Below are 21,679 nucleotides of genomic sequence, written 5' to 3'. Positions count from 1 at the left end.
CATAGTTAGTTCGAAGTCAAGGGCTTTGTTATTTTCAAGGCTGAAAAGTCAGACACTGTTGCTCTATAAATCAGGAATTCCAGTGTCATCATGTTCATTTGTGCTCTTTGGCAGACATATAAAAAAAATCACAGACTAAAATGATTCCCATAAATGGTGCAAATTATGTTTGAAAGGATGTTTGGCAAAGCAGGAGGTTACAGAATATTCAGCCTCTGAAAAATTGTTTCCAGCAGTCTGAATCAAAAAGAGAAACACATCTCATTGGAAAGCAGATGTAGGAGGCAGGATGATTCTGTAGTGAAGATAATAATCACTTCAGAAATCAAGCTTTCCTTGCAGTCAAACAGGGGAGTGAAAGTCAGGGGAAGAGCCTATTTGGAATTGCCAGTCTGTATAATGGACAGTGAACTTAAGGAATTTATTCCTGCACGGAAAAAGCCCAACTAGAGAAAAAGCTATTCCTGTCATCTGCAATATTCATTCCAACCCAATAACATGGATTCATTAGAAAAGGCAGAAATGATCGTGCCCCATCTGAATAAAGTATTACAGAGTGACTGCTTGTAATGTATTTCAGCTGAATTGCCCTGTGAACTCCATTAGCTCCTACTGTTCAGAGCCAAATAAAAAATGCAATTTCCATTTTTAATTCATATTTTAGTCATACAACATCATAGGATTATTCTCAGTGCTAATGTTTTTGCCACATTTTCTTACAGTGAAGATTTCATTTCCAGCCTAAAATGAAAACCTTTCTGGAGTAACCGCATAATGAAACAACAATGTTAAAATTTCTGAATACAGGAAGAGGACTAGCAGATGCAGAAATGGCACTGAACACATTATGAAATTGATCAACTAGTGGGCAAAAATTATCTTCCTTAGATTTGGAACCCAGATAATATCATTGGAAGGGACCTCCCTTTCATCTATTCTTTTGTACTTGGGCCAAAGTGTCCACTACACCAGAAGTATAGATATTTTGTATCAAAATATGCTGCCATCTACACCAACATAAATCCAGACTAACTGAAGTGGAGTCAACTGAATTACTCTGGTTTTACAGCAGTGTAACTGAAAGCAGAATTTGGTTTTGTGCCTCTAGCTATTACAGTGATTGGCACTCTGTAAATATGATAGATAAGTCCTCTACCCACACTTCAGCCATTATGCAATCTCTCCTGTCTATGTTAGGACCATCTCTGAGTGACCTCTCTTTGCAAACTAGTTCATTGATCAATCTTTCTGTTATAAAGTGCCTATGACTGCTATTTTTGATTCACATATTCCCATGAGAATACGAAATTGTTCAAAATATGTGAACATGTAAATGTTTCCATTTCAAGTCAGTGTAGTACTGAGTAGTTAAGCCCATTGTCTCTGTAGGAGGACTGCAATAAAACAGAGTTCCATCACCCACTCCCCCAGGAAAATGTGTGGGTCAAGAGTGAGGACAGGAAATCACTGCAAGAATCTTCTCATGGAGCTTTAGCCTCCATTGTTCCATCAGGAGGGTGGGGGGGGATGGGAATTGCTGACCATAGGGCCATCCCACAAAATCTCGCAGGATCCCCTGCAAGTCACACTATGCAAGCCTGCCTGCATCTGTGCTGTGCCATAGCACCACTTTCCATGTTCTCTAGATGGTGACAGGGATCCTTGTTAAAAGAGGAGCCTCACTGTGGAGATGGGACCAACAGAAAGTTAATTCAGCTCAGTGCTGTATTACTTTCCCCAAGGACTCCAGTGAATGCAGGTGGGGAGGTTCTGGATCAGACTTGGCCTTGCCCCCAGCTACCACTCACCACTTGCAGATCTTTGAATTCATGGAGTCAGTGCAATAGAGGGAGATGCTGCTGCAAAGGCAACAGAGCCTCGCGTTCTGAGCAGGAGGAGGTTGATTGGGGTATGATCTCGCGCACAGTTCTCTTTCATTGTGAATGATTACCGGGAAATAGTGTTAGAAAAGAAGAAACCCTGGGAATGTACAGAATTCGGTATTAACCATTGCTGTGAGGATTACATGCACTCTAGAATTATGTTGATTAGTAATTAGTTGAAAGCAGATGGGGAATCATGCTATCTCCCCAGGAAGTTAATGCAAACTAGTTACAGTATTTATATCTAATTGAGACTCCCCTGCTAAAATATGTCCTAAATAAACATTCAGAACTGGAATTATCTTGACATTTCAGTTAAAAATAGGCAAGATCAAATATTGGATTTGAAATGATACAATAAAACACACTTTAAGTGTTGCTCTAAAGGCAGTTCAAGAGGCCTCCATACTCACCAGATGATCACTGTTGGTTTCTTGTCCTTATTTTATTTGTTTCAATTTGTAATACATTGCTGTAACTGCCAGAAATCAAAAATACAGCCCCAGAAAAGTATTGAACCAGTAGCTGCACCTAAAAATATTCAAAGATAAATTCAAGACTTGACCAATACCCACCTTACCACATGCACCACATCAGCCCTTGTCATGTACCTCGCTCCCCAAAAACCTGGTAAATAGAAGGGCCTTGCAGTGAACCTTAATTGTCAACAGACTGGGGCTATTTCCAACCAAGTTGAAAGCAATAGATTGCAAGGTTGAGGTGCTCTCAGAGAGAATGCCTCCTGGCAGCTCCCTTCTCTTGTAGACTGAGAGGGCTCCAGCACAAATACCTGAGATTGTTATATAAAAGAATGGCAGAACCTGCATCAGAAGGAACATCACTACTGTGGTCCTTAATAGAAGAGGCCTTAAAGTTATGTTCTCCCTAACAGAGAGTAAACTTGCTAATTGATATAACTTCTACTCTGCCCCTGAGGTCAGTGCCGGTGCTAGCCCATTGGGGTCCTAAGAAGGAATATTTTGGGCCCCTCCACACACAACACATACTGATAATTAATACGGGAGGCCTTGAGCTGCTTGGGGCCCTAAGCAATTGCTTAGTCTGCTTATGCCTAGGGCCGGCTCGGCCTGAGGTCCAGAATAAACTGGAATAAGATCTCATGCACTGCATATTATTGCATACAATTATTTCTATTTGACAGGCTGTGGCAAAGAAAACAATCAGAATGATCCTGAAGACTCCATGGATAACACTAGACATTATCAGTGTACCAAGAAACACTTTGAAGAGAAGAAAAGTGAGTCATCATCTTTGGTGTCATCCATTGAAGATGAGCAGAAACCTCTCTTCTCTGAAATAATCAATTACCCGTCAATGACAGGGAAAACTACAGTGCTGGACTTCGAAGAAGTGGTGCGTGCAACAGAAAGGATCCATATGGACAAAAGAAGCCATTCTTGCAGAGGTAATCTATTCCATGTTGCTATTTTGTAAAGATGGCCTATTCATTTTTGCTCTGATGATCAGTGGGAGAGAAAAAAAACCTCTTCAGAATGCTTCCATTGACAAATACATTAATTTACCTTTTAAGGGTTTCATGAAACATTGACAAAATAATCTTCTTTCATGTCAAATGTGGAATGTTCAAAGAACCATTTCCCTTGAGAGGCACTATGGTTTGGCATGAGATTGGAATCCAGGAGCTCTTAAATTTTAGTCTAGGCTTTGCAAATGTCTTCCTGAATCATCTTGGACAAGTCATTTAAGCCAACATTTTCATTTCATTTCATAATGTTGGATGCCTCTAATTTTTGGATACCGAAAATAAATGGGTACCTTTGAAAAGTTGGGCCTTACTGTCTCTGGATTAAATTTTCCCTTAGTTAATGATGGCTTTCACTATTGTAAACAAGGCCACAGGATTCACAGTTGTGGTGAGTCCATCAGATGGAGATTGGAGTGAAAAAAGTTGACTGCCCATCATGCTACAGTGTTGGGTGGCTGTATAAAACCCAAAATAGAGAGCTAGATAGGGATACTAAATCTGAGTTTCACAAAACCAGTGTAGATAAAGGGGATAAATAAATATTTCATTTAGAAAATGTTGAAAAAACATTTTGATTTTTTTCCAAAAAGTATTGGTTTGTTTTTGACTTAAACAATTTGGTGAAATTGACATGAATTCATGAAATATTTTGATGTCATCAAATTTCCATTTTTTGCACACACACAAAAAAGTTTTGCTCAAAAACTTTTGCCAGCTTCACCTATTTTCTTCATATTTTATACTATTGAACATTTAAAATAGTGTTGAAGCAATGCATAACAATGAGATTGAAAAACGTTATCTAATTCTGTAATATTACTTAATTAAAAGTGATGAAATATCACACAGGAACACATCTTGACTTCAGTGGGAAATTCGCTTGAGTAAGAAGAGCAGAATTTGGTTCTTAATATATGGCGTATGGTTTACAGTGATTAAGCAATCTCCGTTAACTTAATATGATTGTTTTATATCATCTCATCAAACATTCTTTTTATCTTTCTTTAAAGCCTTAATTTTCTGTGATAGGGTGAACTAATGAAAAGTCTATTTACACAATGTTAAAGGTTTTGTTTCTGAAGATGCATTTACAGGTGCTTCTGTTTTAAAGGACTACTTCTGTGTTTAGTGCTTATTGCTTTATTCCTCAACAATTTATTTCCTGATACAATAAATTTAGCCACACAAATTCAGGATCAACTTTAGGTTTCTAAAAGAGTATTTTAAATTATTCTAAAAACTAATCCAGCAGAATAACATATTTTTGATAGTCCAAAGGCCAAATTATGTGACATCTGGTCTTCTCAGGGTAAGGTCAAATGCTGATATAAACATGTTTTGTACATATTGCTGTTTGAAAGCTTACCTTGCCCCTGCCAGTAGCCAGAAATATGTCCTTGAAGCTATAGCAACGTTTGCCAAGGCAACCTAGTACAGATTTTACTCGGAGCTAAATTTAGCAAGTCTAAAGGGTGTACATTTTGATTAAGACCACATACAAACCAACATTTCGATGGGGTGAATAGGTATCTCTGTAATTCTGCATTTTTAGTATTTGTATTTGAAAGCTGATCACCTTTCTTATAGCTTCTATAAAAAGTCAGATTGGTTTTAAATTAAATTCTCATTCCTGATATCAATTAGAAATTGATTTCATGATCTCTAAAGGCAGTTGTAAATCTAATATGAGTCTATAAGTATAAATCTTGTAAATATACATATAAATGAACTTCTGTATAAGCTTCCATAACTTATTACCATTACGAAAGATATATTTTTAGTCTAGTCCTTATTTTATTTTTTGTTTTAAATGTTAGCAATTGATGTACTGTCCATGAAAGGAAGGGATTATTAACCCTGAATTGGATAGTGTGGGACAGGCAGTCTAAATGTTGCCAGTGTAATCCTGACTTGCAGCACTCATTTTATTTCAATCCTGAGCCTCTCTTAACAGCACAAGGGTAGCTTCTATGTAGCTGATGCTACCCCCTTCCACCCCCCACTGCAGAACAATGACATTTTCCACCATTTGGGGCCTCCCGTGGCCTTTATTCAGGTCATAGGATTTCATTCTTGAACTGTTTAGATTAACTAGGCCATATATTTATATTTAGTTCATATCTTGAGAACAATCCTTCATTCTTCCAAGGCCATGCTGAGTAGTAATGTTCTGACTGTCTCCTGGCTACCCTATCGCTTTTGTGTTCATACATGTGGGACTACCTAAGAAGATGCACAGAACAAGGGGAGTGACTTATCCCTGAAGAATATGTCTAGATTAGAGTTTATTATGGCCCTGTTTTGAACTCAAGTTAATTGGCAATTGGATTGTAAACATTAGTCTAGATACTCCACAAACATTTGTCCAGGACACAAACACTTGTCATTCAACCCAGGGCTGAGCCAGAGACACCAAGACCAGCTACAAGAAAATATGTGATTTTAGTGGATGATATATATGTAAAATCTAAGGGATTTTATAGCACAGTAAATAAGAAGTGTAAACAAACAGCATTTATTGTTTGCATTTCATTCCTGAAATTCATTGTCTCTAATTAGTGCGTTGGTTTTCCAATTTCCTGCAAACATTCTACAAACAGATATGGATTAAGATTATGCTGGGTCTGAATCTGTCAGAATTTTGCTCTCTGCTCCTCCCGGAAAGCTCTCCAGTTTCCTCAGACAACTGGAAATTGTACCATGTATGCTAGCTGAGTCAAAATTACACAATTCTCACCCATTCCCTTTCTCCTGGGGGCATGTAGTGAGTGGTCAGAGAAGCTGAAGGAGCAACCATGAAGCCAAGGTGAAATCTCCTCCTCCTACTTCAGCCATATTCATATTATCAGTGCCTACCCTATGACATTCACAGATTCACTGTAGCCCTAGGAAACCCTGGGACCCCACAGATCCCAAAGATCCATTAGTCCAATAAAGCTCATCTCCCCCTTCTCTGCTAAAAGGAGAGGAAGAACTCTTCCTCCTTTTTGGTTTAGTGGGTGAGAGCTCCCCTTCCTGATTCAATCTACTTTAACCATTGTATCTAACCTTGGGAGGGACTTCCTTTCTTTCCTGTGGAATATGTAAAATCAGGTAAAAGGATTAGCTTGGGGCATTTGGACAGGCCTCTCTACTGTCCTCCAGAGGCCCTTCTTTCTTATAGGTAAGTCTCTAGCTGATATGGTTGCAAAGAAAACCTTGAAAATGTGAAATGAGTGTAACTGATGAGGATGGAGTCATCTGCCTGGGTTTGAAGAGAGTCTGAATTCGTAGCTCTGAGGAGTGACCTGCCTCACCCTTTTCAAAGGGTGCTAACATTAATGCCAGTTATAATTCTTCAAATGTCAACATTGTTGATGATTACACAGCTCATCAAAGTATGTACAAAAGGAGTTGGAGTATATGATGGTGTTCTACTCCAGCATTTCCCAAAGACTGTGAATAAAGGGTGCACCAAGGACTGCTGGGGCAAGCATGGAAGAATGTACAAACTAAGATGTTGGCCTTTAACAACATAAGAAGGAATTGCAAGACAGAGCTGTGATTGGTTTAATTTCCCTAAAGAGGGAGGGCTTAACTTTCAAAGGTTTCTGAAACACTGGTTTATGGGATTCTTGGCTGAACAGACTGCTAGCTCCTAAAAATTAAGTGTAGAGACTGTAACTCTAACTCAGTCATGCCATGCATTCCATAAATTCAAATACATGTCTATTCTTAGTGGATCTGTACGTTTATACTTCAAGAGGTTTGTTTTTTGGCAGACATCAGTGATAAAAGAAACTGGGAGTGGGAAAACACCAAGGGGCACCAGGAGATCTCCAGACAGTCAGCATTACCTCATGTTACATGGGGCATCTGTGAAACTGAAAGTGAGCTGACCTATGGGGAAGTGGAGCACCGGCTAGATTTACTTCAAGAACAACTCAACAGGTAAAAGCAATTATGTGACAGGATCAGATTGGGTTGATAACACCATTGATATCAATGGAGTCACAACAAGGATGAATTTGGTGGGGGATTTTCATAAGCACCTAAATGAATCATAAGTACAAATCCCATTGCGAGTCAATGGCACTTGTGCTTCTAAGTCACTTAGGGCCAGATTTTTTAAAGTATTAAGGCTCCTAAAGATGCAGATAGGTGAATCGCAGAAATCACAAATGTGACTAGACAACCACCTGCATCTTTAAGTGCCAAAATACAAATCTGGCCCTTAAGCCCTTTGAAAATCTCATTCTGGGATGGGTAGGTGCAGGGTTTTAACTCTCTCGTCATCCCTCTTTCTCCTGAACTTTTCCTCCAAAAGCAGATCCTGGCTTTCTACACACAGTTCCTGTGCCCATAAAATGGGAGGTGCTGTGCTTCCCTGGGGATGTACTGAGCAAACCAGCTGCCTTCCTCGCAAAAGCGGCATTTGTATTGTAGGCATCTTCACTTTTTGATGTGTAAACCTCCTTTTGCAGCTGTCTCTATAATAAACAGCCATGAGAGAATCACAAGTGCAAAACACACCTACTACAATAGAAAACAGTCATTTTCTTTGTCAAAATAACGCATACGTAAGTTACCTTTGCTAATACAGCTCATCTTCCTTCTTCCCCTCCCTATTGGTGTCTAACATACATAGTTGGTGGCTAAACAGAATAGCTTATGGAATCTTAAAAATATGGTGAAGGTATTCTGATCATACACTATAATTTATACTGTCATTTGCCATGTAATTTCAGTTCATTTGAAGTTGGTCTGTGACTTTTTATTATTTTCCCCAGCATTCCATTATTTTCAACATTTTTGCTATGACAAGCAAATTTAACCCGAAATTTACCATGACACAAATTCAGCCTTAATTATACTTTAGTATATCTTCATTGGCACACTGCCTTGTACATTTTAAAAAGCAATTGAAAGCCAGTATAAGGACATCTTGCCCCCTTTGCATTCTGTGAACCAATCAAACTTCAGTATTCTCATCTCTAGTGACATACTATATGTTACAGGATACATGTTTTAACATGTAAGTTGCAATTCCTATAAATCATGAATGAAGTAGAACTATGCAGGTATTTATCTACCTGTCTAATGTAAGTAGGCACTTACAGGGCTCCCATCACAGCATATGAGGACTTATACATAATAATGTCTTGCTTATTATTCTTTCCTTTTCTTGAAATCCTAAATATATCTAGAGCTATTGTTCAGGGCTGGTATTAGGTTTATTGATGCCATAGACAAAGATTGGGAAGGGGGGAGCGGAGTTTTCTGATGAACTGCTGAGATTTTAGTTTTATTTATTTCTTTTTCTGGATTTTTATCCACATCCCACTTCATTTATTAATTCTTTTGGTGCTTTTTAAGGTACCTTTGTGCCTCCTGGATTCTGGGCCTGGTTAGTCCCTCACACAGGCCAGATCAGCTGCAAGGGACTACTCTAATTTATGCCAGCTTTGAACAACTATTCTGGTGGCCCAGAAAAGTCAGAGAGCAAAGTGCCCTGCGCACACCTCCCTGCCTCCTCCTACCCTCAGCTGTGCCCCTGATATGATGCTAAACTGGGGGTACATGGTAGACTGGTATAGAGTTTTATACAAGCTGGAAAAGACCAGTGACAACCTATCACTATCTTTCTGCTGCTTTTATGCCCAGCCATAATATGGTTGTTTTTTAAGGGTTGGTTTGCTTGGCTGTTTTTTGTGGGGTGGTGTAAAATGGTCAAGTGAGAAAGAATGAAGAGTAGAAGAAATTAGAACTCTCCAATTTGGAGTGGTGGGGAACCGAGAGGAGGGCCATTCTAGAGATAATTTTTAAAAAGGTAGGGGGAGCAGCGGCAGAGAGGTACAAGAGGGCAAAATTATCAACCAAGTTCTCAAATTCTTGCACATCTTCTGTTCAAAAAGGAATTACAACATAGTTTTAGCAGACATGCTCTCTGGATGGCGAGGGGATGAATACGACATGAATGGGTATAACCCCAGGGATTGAGCCGTGTATTAGGTTGCTTTTATAAAAGCTGATGCCACAGAATCACTGGCAACAACAGCTGACCTTGGAGCAATGTTTCCTTTAATATCTATGTGAGGAGCAAAGGCATCTTCAGCGTCCATTAGGGGACGGAGGTCAGGTGCAAGTTTAGGGCTTAAGTGCACAGCAAAAATCTGCTGGAGCACTGCAGAGCTGTAGTTGGGACATTCACAACACGGAGGGCGGTTAACATAAAAATTTGTTTACAGTTAAAATGATTCTGTCAGGAGATGAGTTCCCATACAGGAGGATTTATATCCAGATTACAATCCGTGATAACACATTGTGCGGCCTCCTAGCAGCTGGGAGGCACAAGAGGCATTATTACCCATTGCTGAGTCCGTGAATTATGTTGCAAGACAACTTGAAAATCATTTCCCTGGCCATGGCAAGGGAAGTGTGGAGAAGACAATCAGACTCAAATGTTGTGACTTACACCAAGGTTTATTTAAACTTTCAGGATTTATCCACCAAATCATGAAGAGTTAGTCAATCAGTCAAACAATCAATAAATATACCACTTTTGAACATCGACTATGTCGAGTTTAGTTCTGAATTTTGAACAGAGCTTCAGATCAGTTCTTCCTCCCCCCACCTCTGAATCCTACTTTAAATTCTAATAATTCATCATGATAGGGTGACCAGATGTCCCATTTTTAAAGGGACAGTCCCGTTTTTTGGGACTTATTCTTATATAGGCACCTATTACCCCCACCCCCATCCTGTTTTTTCACAGTTGCTATCTGGGAACCCTAACCATGCACCTAAAGAGATGACTGTTTTCAAGACCTTTACTTAAAACAAGCAGATTGCCCACAGTTTCCTGCTGTGGGAAAACATAAATTATGCTGCCTTGTTGTGTTGTATCCCCTTAGAAGTAGCTTTGGGACTGTCAGAGTTTTCTGTTGCTTTAGAAATCCTGGACCAGATCCTCATCCTGGATAAATCAACACAGCTCCAGTTAAATCAATGGGGGCTATGCTAGTTTATGTCAGCTGAGAATCTTGTCCCCAATATTCATATCAATTGCAAACAGAAATGATAGTAATGTACTATTCTTAAATTAAACTCTAACTAAGGTCTGGAACAAACTTTAGAATGTATATTCTGTATGAGAGAGCAAGCTGCTAGCCATGGAATGGCTCAGTGCTCCCCCTTCTGTTCTTTCCTATTCAAAACATTATAATACCGTTACACTAGGGGTTCTCAAACTGGAGGTTGGGACCCCTCAGGGGGCCGCAAGGTTATTACATGGGGGGTCACGAGTTGTCAGCCTCCACCCCAAGCCCCGCTTTGCCTCCAGCATTTATAATGGTGTTAAATATATAAAAAAGTGTTTTTAATATATAAGGGGGAGTTGCACTCAGAGGCTTGGTATGTGAAATGGGTCACCAGTACAAAAGTCTGAGAACCCCTGCGTTACACATAATGGCTTGCTTTGTTAATAAGCTGCAGATCCCTCTTGAATGCATTTGTAATTGGTGTGTTAAAACATAATCATCCATGACCATGTGTTAATTGATTTCATATTACTTCCCTAGGCTTGAATCCCAAATGACTGCTGACATTCAAACCATTCTGCAACTACTGCAGAGGCAGTCAACACTCATTCCACCTGCATATAGTATAGTGACTTCAAGTGCAGAATATCAACAGCCAGCTATCCAGGTGATGCAAAGCCTTCATCCTGTAGTATCTATTAAAACAGATAGAAGCTTCAGTCCTTCATCACAGGTATGGATGTGCCCAGAATCAACTATAGTGATTAATTAACGTTGTTACCTATTGCTGGAAGACTGAGCATTTGTTTTGTAGTTTTCTGAACAGGAAATTGTAACTTGGCTAAATGTCTCCACAGGATTCATCTAGTTATATTATTTTGGAAGAAAATCTCAAAAGGTCACATTTCCTACTGTGTAGAAGCCAAATATAGGTCTCAAAGCTACAAATTTTGTCATCACCATGCATTTAGCAGTGGTTGTGGACCCCACAGAAAAATATAGAGGAAGGGGGGAATAAGAGACAGCCCCAAGTCACAAAAGGCTAGATTGTGGTTAGCCCTGCAGGGGACCATGTACAAGGACTCAAGAAATCTCCAGTCTTGACCCAAGGCTTGCCACTGTCCAAGTCCTTAAAGCCTTGAGCCACATCTTGTTTGCACTGACAATGCAGAAACTCAACTGATGTATCCAGGAGTGTATGCTGCCTAAGTGGGTGGGGGAGGATTACACTTCCTCAGCACTCCTGGAGGTAATGTACATGTGCCAGAGAGCTGCCACCAGGGCATCTCTGCACACTTTCTATCACAGACTCTGACTTAAAAGATACAGAATAACCCAGTGTTTGGATCTGTATCCAGATCCACACTGCCCCAAAGTTAGGAATTTGATACAGTCACAGATTTTGATTCTGAACTGCCCCAGATTTCAGAGGTATTCAGACCCAGGAGCTCAGTGTTGGTCCATCTCAAGACAGTTCAGTCTCTAATTGAAAATTTTCTTAAGATATAGAACCAGGAACAGCTAGCCTGAGGAAGAACGGGGGGATTCCCTGGTTTCTCCTCCAAATAAATCCTGGGCAGATTTGCATTCAACTACAATTAATCAAACACAGTATTTAGTGAAAATCATTGATTTCTCTGCTCATGTTTCAGACTCGGTTTGCAAAGAATGGTTTGGTTTGGTTTTTGTTTTGGATTTTGTTCATTTTCAGTAGAAACAGGGGTACCCATGAGACTGTTTTAAATATATTGTCACCTTATTTTTTTTTCCTTTCTCTCAGTGTCCTGAATTTCTAGACCTTGAAAAATCAAAACTTAAATCCAAAGAATCCCTCTCAAGTGGAGTGCATCTTAACACAGCCTCAGAAGACAATTTGGCTTCTTTTTTAGAACAAGAACATGACCGGTCTTTAGAGTTTCACCCACGGCATTGTAAAACTTATCTCCATTCCATTAGGCATCCTTCCTTGCCAGATTCTTCCCTAAACACTATAGGAATCTTGGGTCTACATAGGCATGTTTCTGATCCTGGTCTTCCTGGGAAATAATCCTTTTATACTATTACTTCACATAAAATGTAAGTGCTTTTAATGGCTGTCTCCCCCCCCCTTTTTTTTTTTTTTGTATTTAAATCCTCTATACTTGACTCAGGGGCTACAAGGATATACCATTATATGCAAAAGTACTGTATATTTTCCTAAATTTGAAGCTTGTAAGGTAAAGTTGAGCAGTTACAATGTAAATATATACATATAAAATGTATGTTCCAAATGTAAAACTGCCAGCATTCTCAAGGCACCTTATATTTTTTAATTTTTTTAAAACACATGCATGTTCTGAAATTACAATTTATGTTGCATGGAAATTACCATTTACTGATTTCACTGAAATGGTACTTTATTGTGGATATGCCTTCAAAGCAAATAAGAGACCAGGTGATGATGATGATAATCCACACGGTCATAACTCATATTCACTGAGCTATTCTAGTTCAAGCCGAAACCTTCTTCCAACTCACATTTGAAAAGATACAATTATCCTTCTTGTATTGAGCGTTTTACAGTCAATGGTCATCATTCTGCTGCTTAGAGAAAGAATAAGAGAACAATGTCTATCAGGTTCTAAAACATGAAGATATAGTACAGAAAGCAGCCGCTTCAAAGTGAATTGAACGAGGTCACTATTTTTACAGATAGAACAACAATACTATACAATGGGAAAGTATCGTCACTGATTGCATCTACAAGACCACGCTAACTGAATAATTTAGGTTTTTAATATTTTGGGCTTTTTATTTTTATGCTCATCATGACTAAAAAGTTGGCTATCATAAACAGGCAGGTAGTTCTCATCTGTCACCCAAACATTATCAAATGCAATAAATATAATTTCTATGTAATACAGAAGACTGCGTTCCTTTTGTTCAGTGCGAACTACTAACAAGCTGTATAATTAAAATATTTTACATGTTTTTTTTTATAATTATCATAATTGTTGTTTGTGATATCTCTTTTTACCTACTGGTCCCTCCATAGAGAGCTAGAGAATATATATATATATATACACACATACATACACACACACACACCTATGTGCATTTGTACGTGTATACATATATACGTATATGTAATGTATATGTATATACATACAAATATGTGTGTATATATCTACACATGTATGTGAGTATAAATATATGTACATATACATATGTACATATGTAAAATCACTTTAAAGTACAGTTGTAAACTTTCTTATTACAAAACAGGTAATCTTGTGTCCAAAGCTGACTACACTAGAATAAATTGAGTTCAGGTCCATAGGCTTTAAATACAGTATGTACTGTATATGCATAATGCTTTGTCAATACTTAGATTTAATTTTATTAAAATATTATACTGCTTCAAATAGTGTGTTTGTTTTAGAAATAACTGACCTTTTTTATTCCTGTTTTTAAATATCTAAAGGTGGTCATGTGATTTTCTAATCCTAAATGAAGCTTTAAAGTAGAAATCCCCTTGGAGGGGAACTCTGCTGAGTTCTGAAAAAGCAGAGACACAGGCAAGTTAGTGGGTGGGCATATATAATTTAAACTATAACCCAACTGAAACTAAGGCTCTAGAAATGCTAAGGACTGAGGCAATGGCGATTGTCCCTCTCACGTACAAGCACTGGTTCTGGCAGGTCAGAGTTTATAGTAGTGCCCTCACAGATTTTATATCTTGATTCATGGCAGCTTTAGTCATATCTAGCCAGTAGATAAACACAAGAGTCTCCTCCCCTTACGCCATTGGGTTAGTCATGATTTTATTTGTGTGTACGGAAATCAAATTTAACTTACTAATTTACACTGTTGCAAGTGAGAAGAGAATCAGGCCTTTAGCACATCCTCTTGCTCATTCTAGTTTTACATCAGCAGTGAAAGAACCCAACCCTGAAAGGTGTGGGGCATCCTCAACTCCAACGGCAATCAGGAGATGTGGTGGTGGTTTCATACTTCCCAGGACTAGACCCTCAGTGAGCTCTGAATCAGGCCCAGTAGCATTCTCTGCTCAGAATCACTGAAATGAAACAGAGATGCTGAACAATGAGTAAATACTGTCTACCTTCACCTTTTTGTGCTGTAAGAGTTCATTGTTTCTGCTTTATCATAACGAAGCAACCATCTGCTGAATGTTAATGCCTATTACCAAGTACAAATCAGCACAATTTCTAGCAAAACCACAAATACTTTTGTAGATTAAAAATAGTCTGATTTAAATTAAGAATTAAATTAAAGTAAATGAGAAAGGCAGAGTTTAGCGAATTCATTTCATACTATAGGTTTCCACAATCATGCAGTGGGATGAACTGTAATACACAGGCCAGGGACAGCTCAGAGGAGTACAGCTGCTTCTCCTTTCACAAGCCAGGAGAGGGATAAGGGGAGGAGCTCTCCCTTTGCATGTAGCAGAGGAGGTCTCCCCAGGCAGAGGACTCTGAAGTGGGAGCTGCTGAAGGGGATGGTGCTTGGATAAGTAGTTTCTGGGGCTCCCAGCCTCTTGCCAGTAGATGGATCAGCAAAACGTGATGAGGGAAGTCATAGTATCACAGCTAGGAGACATCCATTCTCCAGTAATGGGGGAAAGATCAGTCCACCCTTCAAGTGGCAATGAGGGAGGAAGACCCACTGCCTCCAGCTCTTTCTCCCCTCAGGGAGCACAAAACGTAAGATTCTATACAAAACCCTATCTTTGGAATGGTTTTAATTTTCTACATTGCATGAAATGGCATCAGGTATTTCAAACATTTCTGGCCAAGTCCCACCATTGTCCCTCATTCTTGTTTTTGAATCAGTAAGATGGCTCCATCTTGGTAACGTTTACATTTATAGAAATGGGCATGGAACACCTACTGTCAAGGCTGAATCCCCACTCTGTCACTTTGAGTGCAGAAGGTAGGGGCCTGCAAGGATTCTAAAAATTAATACTTGCCACTCCAGGCTTGCCCCTCTCACGTACAAGATTATAGCTTCTCTCTGACCTTGGCTTGGTAAACGCTGCTACCACCCAAATGCAAAAAAACCCTTTGAATCCAGGAAGGAGCACTTGGGAATTCCTCCCTGTGGGGTACCCTTCTAGCCTTTTCACACACACACACACACCCTCCCCGCCCCGCCCCCCATCCCCCGGGAAGAGCTGAGAAAGAAAACAAAGGAAATTAGCTGTGGCTACCAGCTAATCAAATAACGTGCACAAACCTCTTAGGACACCAAAAATCCAATCCTGTTCTTTAAAAAGGTACATTTTATTAAAAACAAAAAGGAAAAAAATACATCTGGAACTTAGGCTTTTTGCTAGATCTTAAGGAAACAATTACAAAAATTAAGCACCCAAAATAGCTTTCTTGGGGGTTCAGCTTAAAGTTTACAAGCAAACAAAAGCATATAAGGTTAGCACTGAGGAGATCCACAAGCCAAAATAATTTTAAAAAAACAAACCCCTAATCGCGTCTATTTGAACATGCCCTGTCCAATAATTTCTTCTGGGTATGGAAGATGAATTTTTACACCTGGTTCAAGCCTTACACAGCATTCCTGCCTCCCTCTGTTCCCCTCTTTCCCAGAGGGACACAACACACGAACAAAGGGAAAAAAATGTCCCCATTTTAAAAAGTTCTATTCCTCCCATTGGCTCTTTTGGTCAGGTGCCCACTCCTTTTCCATTACCTGGGGAACTCTGTTAACCCTTTACAGGTAAAGCAAGCAGAGAACAGCCACCAAGAGGCACTTTATAGCTAACTGGCTGGCTGGGTGTCCATAAAAGGAAGCTACCCCCATCCTTCATTTATCACACGCTCCCGAAATCACAGATGGTGCTGGCCAGCCTGGTTCAGGTCGGGTCCACACCGGCTGGGATTTCTTCCTGGAGGTTTAGGAAACAGAGTTAATAAGATACATGCACCTCTAATTTTATTAATAATTACATGAAGAACTAAACAGTACTTTTTACATTTCAAGGACTACAATACTTGGAATACAGGGAGATTTTTACCCAGCTGATTCTGGGAAACCTTCCTGGGACAGTGCATCAGCCACTTTGTTAGAGGCTCCTGAAATGTGTTGTATTTCAAATCAAAGTCTTGAAGAGCTAAATTCCACCCAAGAAGTTTTTTGTTAGTCTCTTTGACTGTTTGAAGCCACTTCAGTGCAGCACGGTCAGTCTACAGGTGGAACCGCCGTCCCCAAATGTATGCGTGTAGCCTCTCCAGAGCATACACAATGGCGTAACATTCTTTTTCTGAGACTGACCAGTGGCTTTCCCTCTCAAAGTTTTTTTGCTGAGAAACACAACAGGATGGAATTGTTGATCTGGTCCTTCCTGCATTAAAACTGCTTCTACACCACGCTTGGACGCATCTGTGGTTATGACAAACGGTTGGTCGAAGACTGGGGCCCTCACTACAGAGTCAGACGTAAGGGCTGCCTTAAGCTGGTAAAGGCTTTCTGACACTTCTCAGTCCTCTGAAGTGCATTTGACTGTTTTTTCCTGGTCAGTTCTGTCAGTGGGGTGGCAATTTTGCTGTAGTGTGGTACAAATTGTCGGTAATACCAGGCCAAGCGCAAGAAGGATTGGACCTGCTTCTTTGGCTTAGGGACAGGCCGATTTTGGATAGCATTTACCTGAGCCTGTAGGGGGTTGATAGTACCTTGACCCACCCGGTGTCCAAGGTACGTTACCCTGTTTAGGCCTATTTGACACTTTTTGGCCTTAACGGTTAATCCTGCCTCCCTTATGTGCTGAAAGACAGGTTGAAGGTGTTCCAAGTGTTCGGCCCATGAATCTGAGAATATAGCCACATCGTCAAGGTAGGCGACTGCAAACTCCCCAAATCCAGCCAGAAGGTTATCTACCAGTCTCTGGAAGGTGGCGGGTGCATTTTGCAGTCCGAAAGAGAGCACATTAAATTCATACAGCCCTACATGGATGATGAAGGCTGACCTTTCCTTGGATGGGTCATCTAGCAGCACTTGTCAGTATCCCTTAGTTAAGTCTAAGGTGGAGATGAACTGGGCACATCCAGTTTCTCCAGTAGCTCATCTGTGCGTGGCATTGGATGGTTTTCTGTGTGAGTTATAGCATTTAGTTTACAGTAGTCCACACAAAAGCGATTTCCCCATCTGGTTTGGGAACCAGAACCACTGGAGAGGCCCATGCACTCTGAGGGGCGGATTACACCCATCTGTAACATGTCCTTGATCTCCCTTTCTATTGTGGTTTTGGCTTGAGGAGCCATCCGGTAGGGTTGGGCTCTAACTGGGCAAGCATCACCTGTGTCAATGGAGTGGTACGTCCGTTCTGTCCATCCTGGGGTGGCTGAAAACTTTGGCATGAAGCAGGTGCAGAGCTCCTGGATTTCTGTCGCTGCTTATGCCCAAGGGTCATGGAAAGGCTCACCTCTTCCATGCCACCATTGCTTTTTCCGTCATAGTCGACTCCTTTAGGCCACTCAGCGTCATCTCTCTCCTGGGCTTTAAACTGGAGAACCTTGATTTCTCTGGAATAAAAGGATTTTAGAGAATTAACATGGTACACTTTGGGTTTTAGGGTAGGGTCTGGGAATGCTATGAGGTAATTAACAGATCCCAGGTGCTCTCGGACCATAAATGGCCCCTCCCATGATGCTTCCATCTTATTCAGGACCATGACTTGGTCACTTACTTCGAAGGAACACTCTCTGGCATGTTTATCATACCAGGCCTTTTGCTCCTGTTGAGCATCCTGTAGGTTTTCTCGAGCAAGGGCTAGAGAGTCTTTGAGGGTATTTTGCAGGTTGGTTACAAAGTCCAAAATATTAGTTCCTGGAGAAGATGTAAGCCACTCCCATTGCTGCTTTACCAGCTGCAAGCCCCTTAACTTCGTGACCATAAATGAGTTCAAAGGGTGAAAATCCCAACCTGGGATGTGGTAGAGCCCTGTAGGCAAAGAGCAACTGCTGCAACACTAGGTCCCAATCACTGGAGTGCTCATTCAAGAATTTACGTGTTATGGCCCCCAAATTCCCATTAAACTTTTCCACTAGGCCATTTGTTTGATCGTGGTAAGGGGTGGTGTAACGAGGGCTTCCTGTTCGCCCTCGCACTATGGGACCTCTGCGCCCACAAATCAGCCAGAGACCTCTTCTGGGTGCAATCACCAGTGCCTTTTATTTACAATGTCAGCTATCACCGCCTTCCATTTACAGACTGCTCCAAACTAGCAACCTGGGAGACAGCTAGTTTCTCCCGCAAGCAGGGACGCACAGCCCTTGCTTCCTCCCTTTCCTTTCTGCCCCCTTTCACTTCCTTCCTGCCAGCCCTATATAGCTCCCTAGCTAATGAGGCCTGCAGGTGCTTCCCTTATATCAATTAGGTGTGGCATACTCAGACACCCCAATTAATGCTTCTTAATTGGAGCTGGGCTAACAGAGGACTGGCTTAGGACTTCCTGGCCAGCACTCTGTCACATGTAGCAACCAAGTAGTTCACCTCATGAGCTTCCTAAAGACATTTCATGGTCCAGCTGTAGTTAATTCCTGAATCTGTAAGGATGTCGGAGGGCCAACCTACCCTCGGAAAAATGTCTGCCAATGGCTGGCTTATGCTTTTAGCTGTGGTGTTGCTTAGAGCTACTGCTTCCAGCCATCGGGTGGCAAAATCCATGAAAGTCAGTATGTACAGCTTTCCTCTGTGTGTCTTCTTAGGGAAAAGACCGAGAATATGCACAGCTACATGCTGAAATAGAACCTCAATGATGAGGAGTGGCCGGAGAGGGGCCTTGACCTGGTCTTGGGGCTTTCCCACCTTTTGGCACACCTCACAAGACCGGACATAGGTAGAAACATCCTTGCCCATCCCCTCCCAGTAGAATGACTTCCCCAAACAGTCCTTGGTCCTGTTCACCTCAGCATGGCCACTAGGGTGATCGTGGGCTAAGCTCAAGAACTTTTTCCTATACTTAGTTGGAACTACCAACTGTCTCTGAGGATGCCAGTCCTCCTTGTGCTCACCAGAAAGAGTCTCCTTGTATAAGAATTCTCCTTCGAAAACAAATCTGGACCTGTTAGAAGAGCTGAGAGGCAGGGGGTCACTCCATGCCACTGTCCAAGCTCCCTTGAGTCTCTCATCCGCTTCCTGCTCTGCCTGGAACTGCTCCCTTGATGCTGGAGACATTAGTTCTTTGCTGGGTTGTAGACTTGGGCTTGGTCCCACTGGAAGCGATGCAGCTGATGGGGTTGTTTCTGTCGACTGTGAACTGCTCTCCGCTGATGCAGTAGGTGGTATTTCAGGCTCCAGTCAAGCCTCTTGAGCCAGTTTAGCTGCTGCTGCAGGTGCAGGCTCTGTGGCGCCCTTTGGTGCTGGCTCCCCTGACTCTGGTGGGGTTGTGAGCATGACCTCTGGTGCTGACTGCTCCGCCAGTTCCAATTCTTGGACTGCGTCTGGCTGGGTCCCAGGAACTGGCTCTACAACTGCTGCCAGAGACTCTGGTCTGGAGTCTCGTCCCACCATCTCTGGCTGGGTTCCTGCAGGAGGCTCAGGAATGGAGTTAGGTGTGGAGGCCTTTTAGACCATCTCCACCCTTTTTGTTAGCCTCACATGGTTGGCTAAGTCTTCTCCCAGCAGCATGGGAATGGGATAATCGTCGTAGACTGCAAAAGTCCATATTCTTGACCAGCCCTTGTACTGGACAGGCAACATGGCTGTAAGCAAGTTAAAAGAATTGGCCTTAAAGAGTTGCACCGTCACTTGGGCCTCTGGGCTGATGAATTTGGGGTCCACCAGGGATTGGTGGATAGCTGATACTATGCTCCGGTGTCTCTCCATGAAGTAACCTTCCTTCCGCCCACACTCACAGTTTCCCTTCACTCTATGGGTATTTGTGAGACATCTGGGCCTGAAGGCTCTTGGTGGGACTCCGGGGTGATGAGTTGTAGTCGGCTGATGCTCTTGGGACAGTTGGCCTTTACATACCCCAGCTCGTTACATTTAAAGCATCTCCCAGCGGACTGGGGACTGGGGCAAGGTGGGTGGTTGGAGAGTGGGATGGTGGGGCGAGAGGGCATCTGGGATCTCCCTGGCTGTGTGGAGGGCTCCTCCTTGTGAGGTGGGGCTTTAGGCTGACCCCGATGGTGGGGTGTTATCTCTAGTTGCCCCTTCTGGTATCCGCTCCAACTGCTACTAGCTTTCTTCTTCTCCACTACCTCCACCCATTAAGTTCCAATCTCCCTCACCTCGGTTACAATTTTAGGCTTCCCATCTAGGATGTACCTTTCTGTTTCCTCAGGAACACCCTCTAAGAACTTCTCCATTTGCATTAGAAGAGATAGATCTTCCAGAGATTTAACACTTGCTCCTGATATCCAGGCATCCCAATGTTTCACAATGTGGTAGGCATGTCTGAAAAATGCCACGTCTGGTTTCCAACTTAGGGCTCTGAACCACCGATGGGGATGCTCAGGTGTTAGTCCCATTCTAATTCTGACCTTTTGTTTAAAAAGTTCGTACTTGTTCATGTGTTCTTTAGGCATTTTAGCTGCCACCTCTGCTAAGGGTCCACTGAGCGGCCTCGGCTCCACCATATACTGGTCTGGAGGGGTGCTGTACCCAACGCAGGCCCTTTCAAAATTTTCTAAGAAGGCCTCTGTATGATCACCTACCTTGTAGATGGAGAATTTCTTGGAATGGGGAGCGGTACCTGGAGAAGGCCTGTTAGGGTTACCTGGTTGATCCAGCTTAGCCTTTTCCAGCTCTAAGCACTTCAGCTCCATTTCTGCCTCCAAGTGCTTCATTTGCAAGCGCTTTTCCTCTCTCCTCTCCTCTGCTTCCACCTCCAAGCACTTCGCCTCCGCTTCCAAGCACTTTGCCTCTGCTTCCGCCTCCAAGTGCTTGATCTCCACTTCATCTCTAGGTAGAAATTCCTTTCTGCCTCAGTTAGAACTCGGCCTGAGTTAAAGGCATCCCTCCATCCTGGCACCGGGATCTCGGGTTGGGGAGGGCTGACCCTTCCCTCTTGGGAAGTTCCGGGTCCCCCATCCTTTCCCTGCTTTTCTGTCATGGAGCTGGATGTCTGGTCTTGATCTGGGTCTGTCTTCTCTGGGGCATGCCACTTTGGGAAGACTGGTTGCTCTAAGGTTTTGGTGCCTGACCTCAACCGCATGCACAAGCTGCCCTACTCTAGCCTAGCTATTTCGTTACCATGAAGCTAGAAAAGAAAAAGAAAACCTGCTTGTTGGATTCCCTGGCTTTGCAGGCTAATC

General features: G+C 41.9%; 1 protein-coding gene across 4 annotated transcripts in view; it reads left to right on the top strand.

Annotated features, from left to right (window-relative positions):
- The window catches only part of KCNH7 (potassium voltage-gated channel subfamily H member 7), a 341,749-nt gene extending 329,238 nt beyond the window's left edge, over nt 1–12,511 (top strand). For all 4 annotated transcript variants that reach the window (XM_084642910.1, XM_084642908.1, XM_084642909.1 and 1 more), the window contains 4 exons: nt 3,046–3,309; nt 7,152–7,320; nt 10,950–11,142; nt 12,190–12,511. In XM_084642910.1, the coding sequence (XP_084499036.1) occupies nt 3,046–3,309; nt 7,152–7,320; nt 10,950–11,142; nt 12,190–12,456 (893 nt within the window). In that variant the 3' untranslated portion in view covers nt 12,457–12,511. The remainder of the gene's footprint in view (nt 1–3,045; nt 3,310–7,151; nt 7,321–10,949; nt 11,143–12,189) is intronic.
- Nucleotides 12,512–21,679: the final 9,168 nt, after the last annotated feature.

This window comes from Lepidochelys olivacea, assembly GCF_965140295.1.
Source record: "Lepidochelys olivacea isolate rLepOli2 genome assembly, chromosome: 11".
NCBI lineage: Eukaryota > Metazoa > Chordata > Testudines > Cheloniidae > Lepidochelys > Lepidochelys olivacea.
The sequence above is the reverse complement of the archived record's forward strand: the minus strand, read 5'-3'. Positions and strand labels throughout refer to the sequence as shown.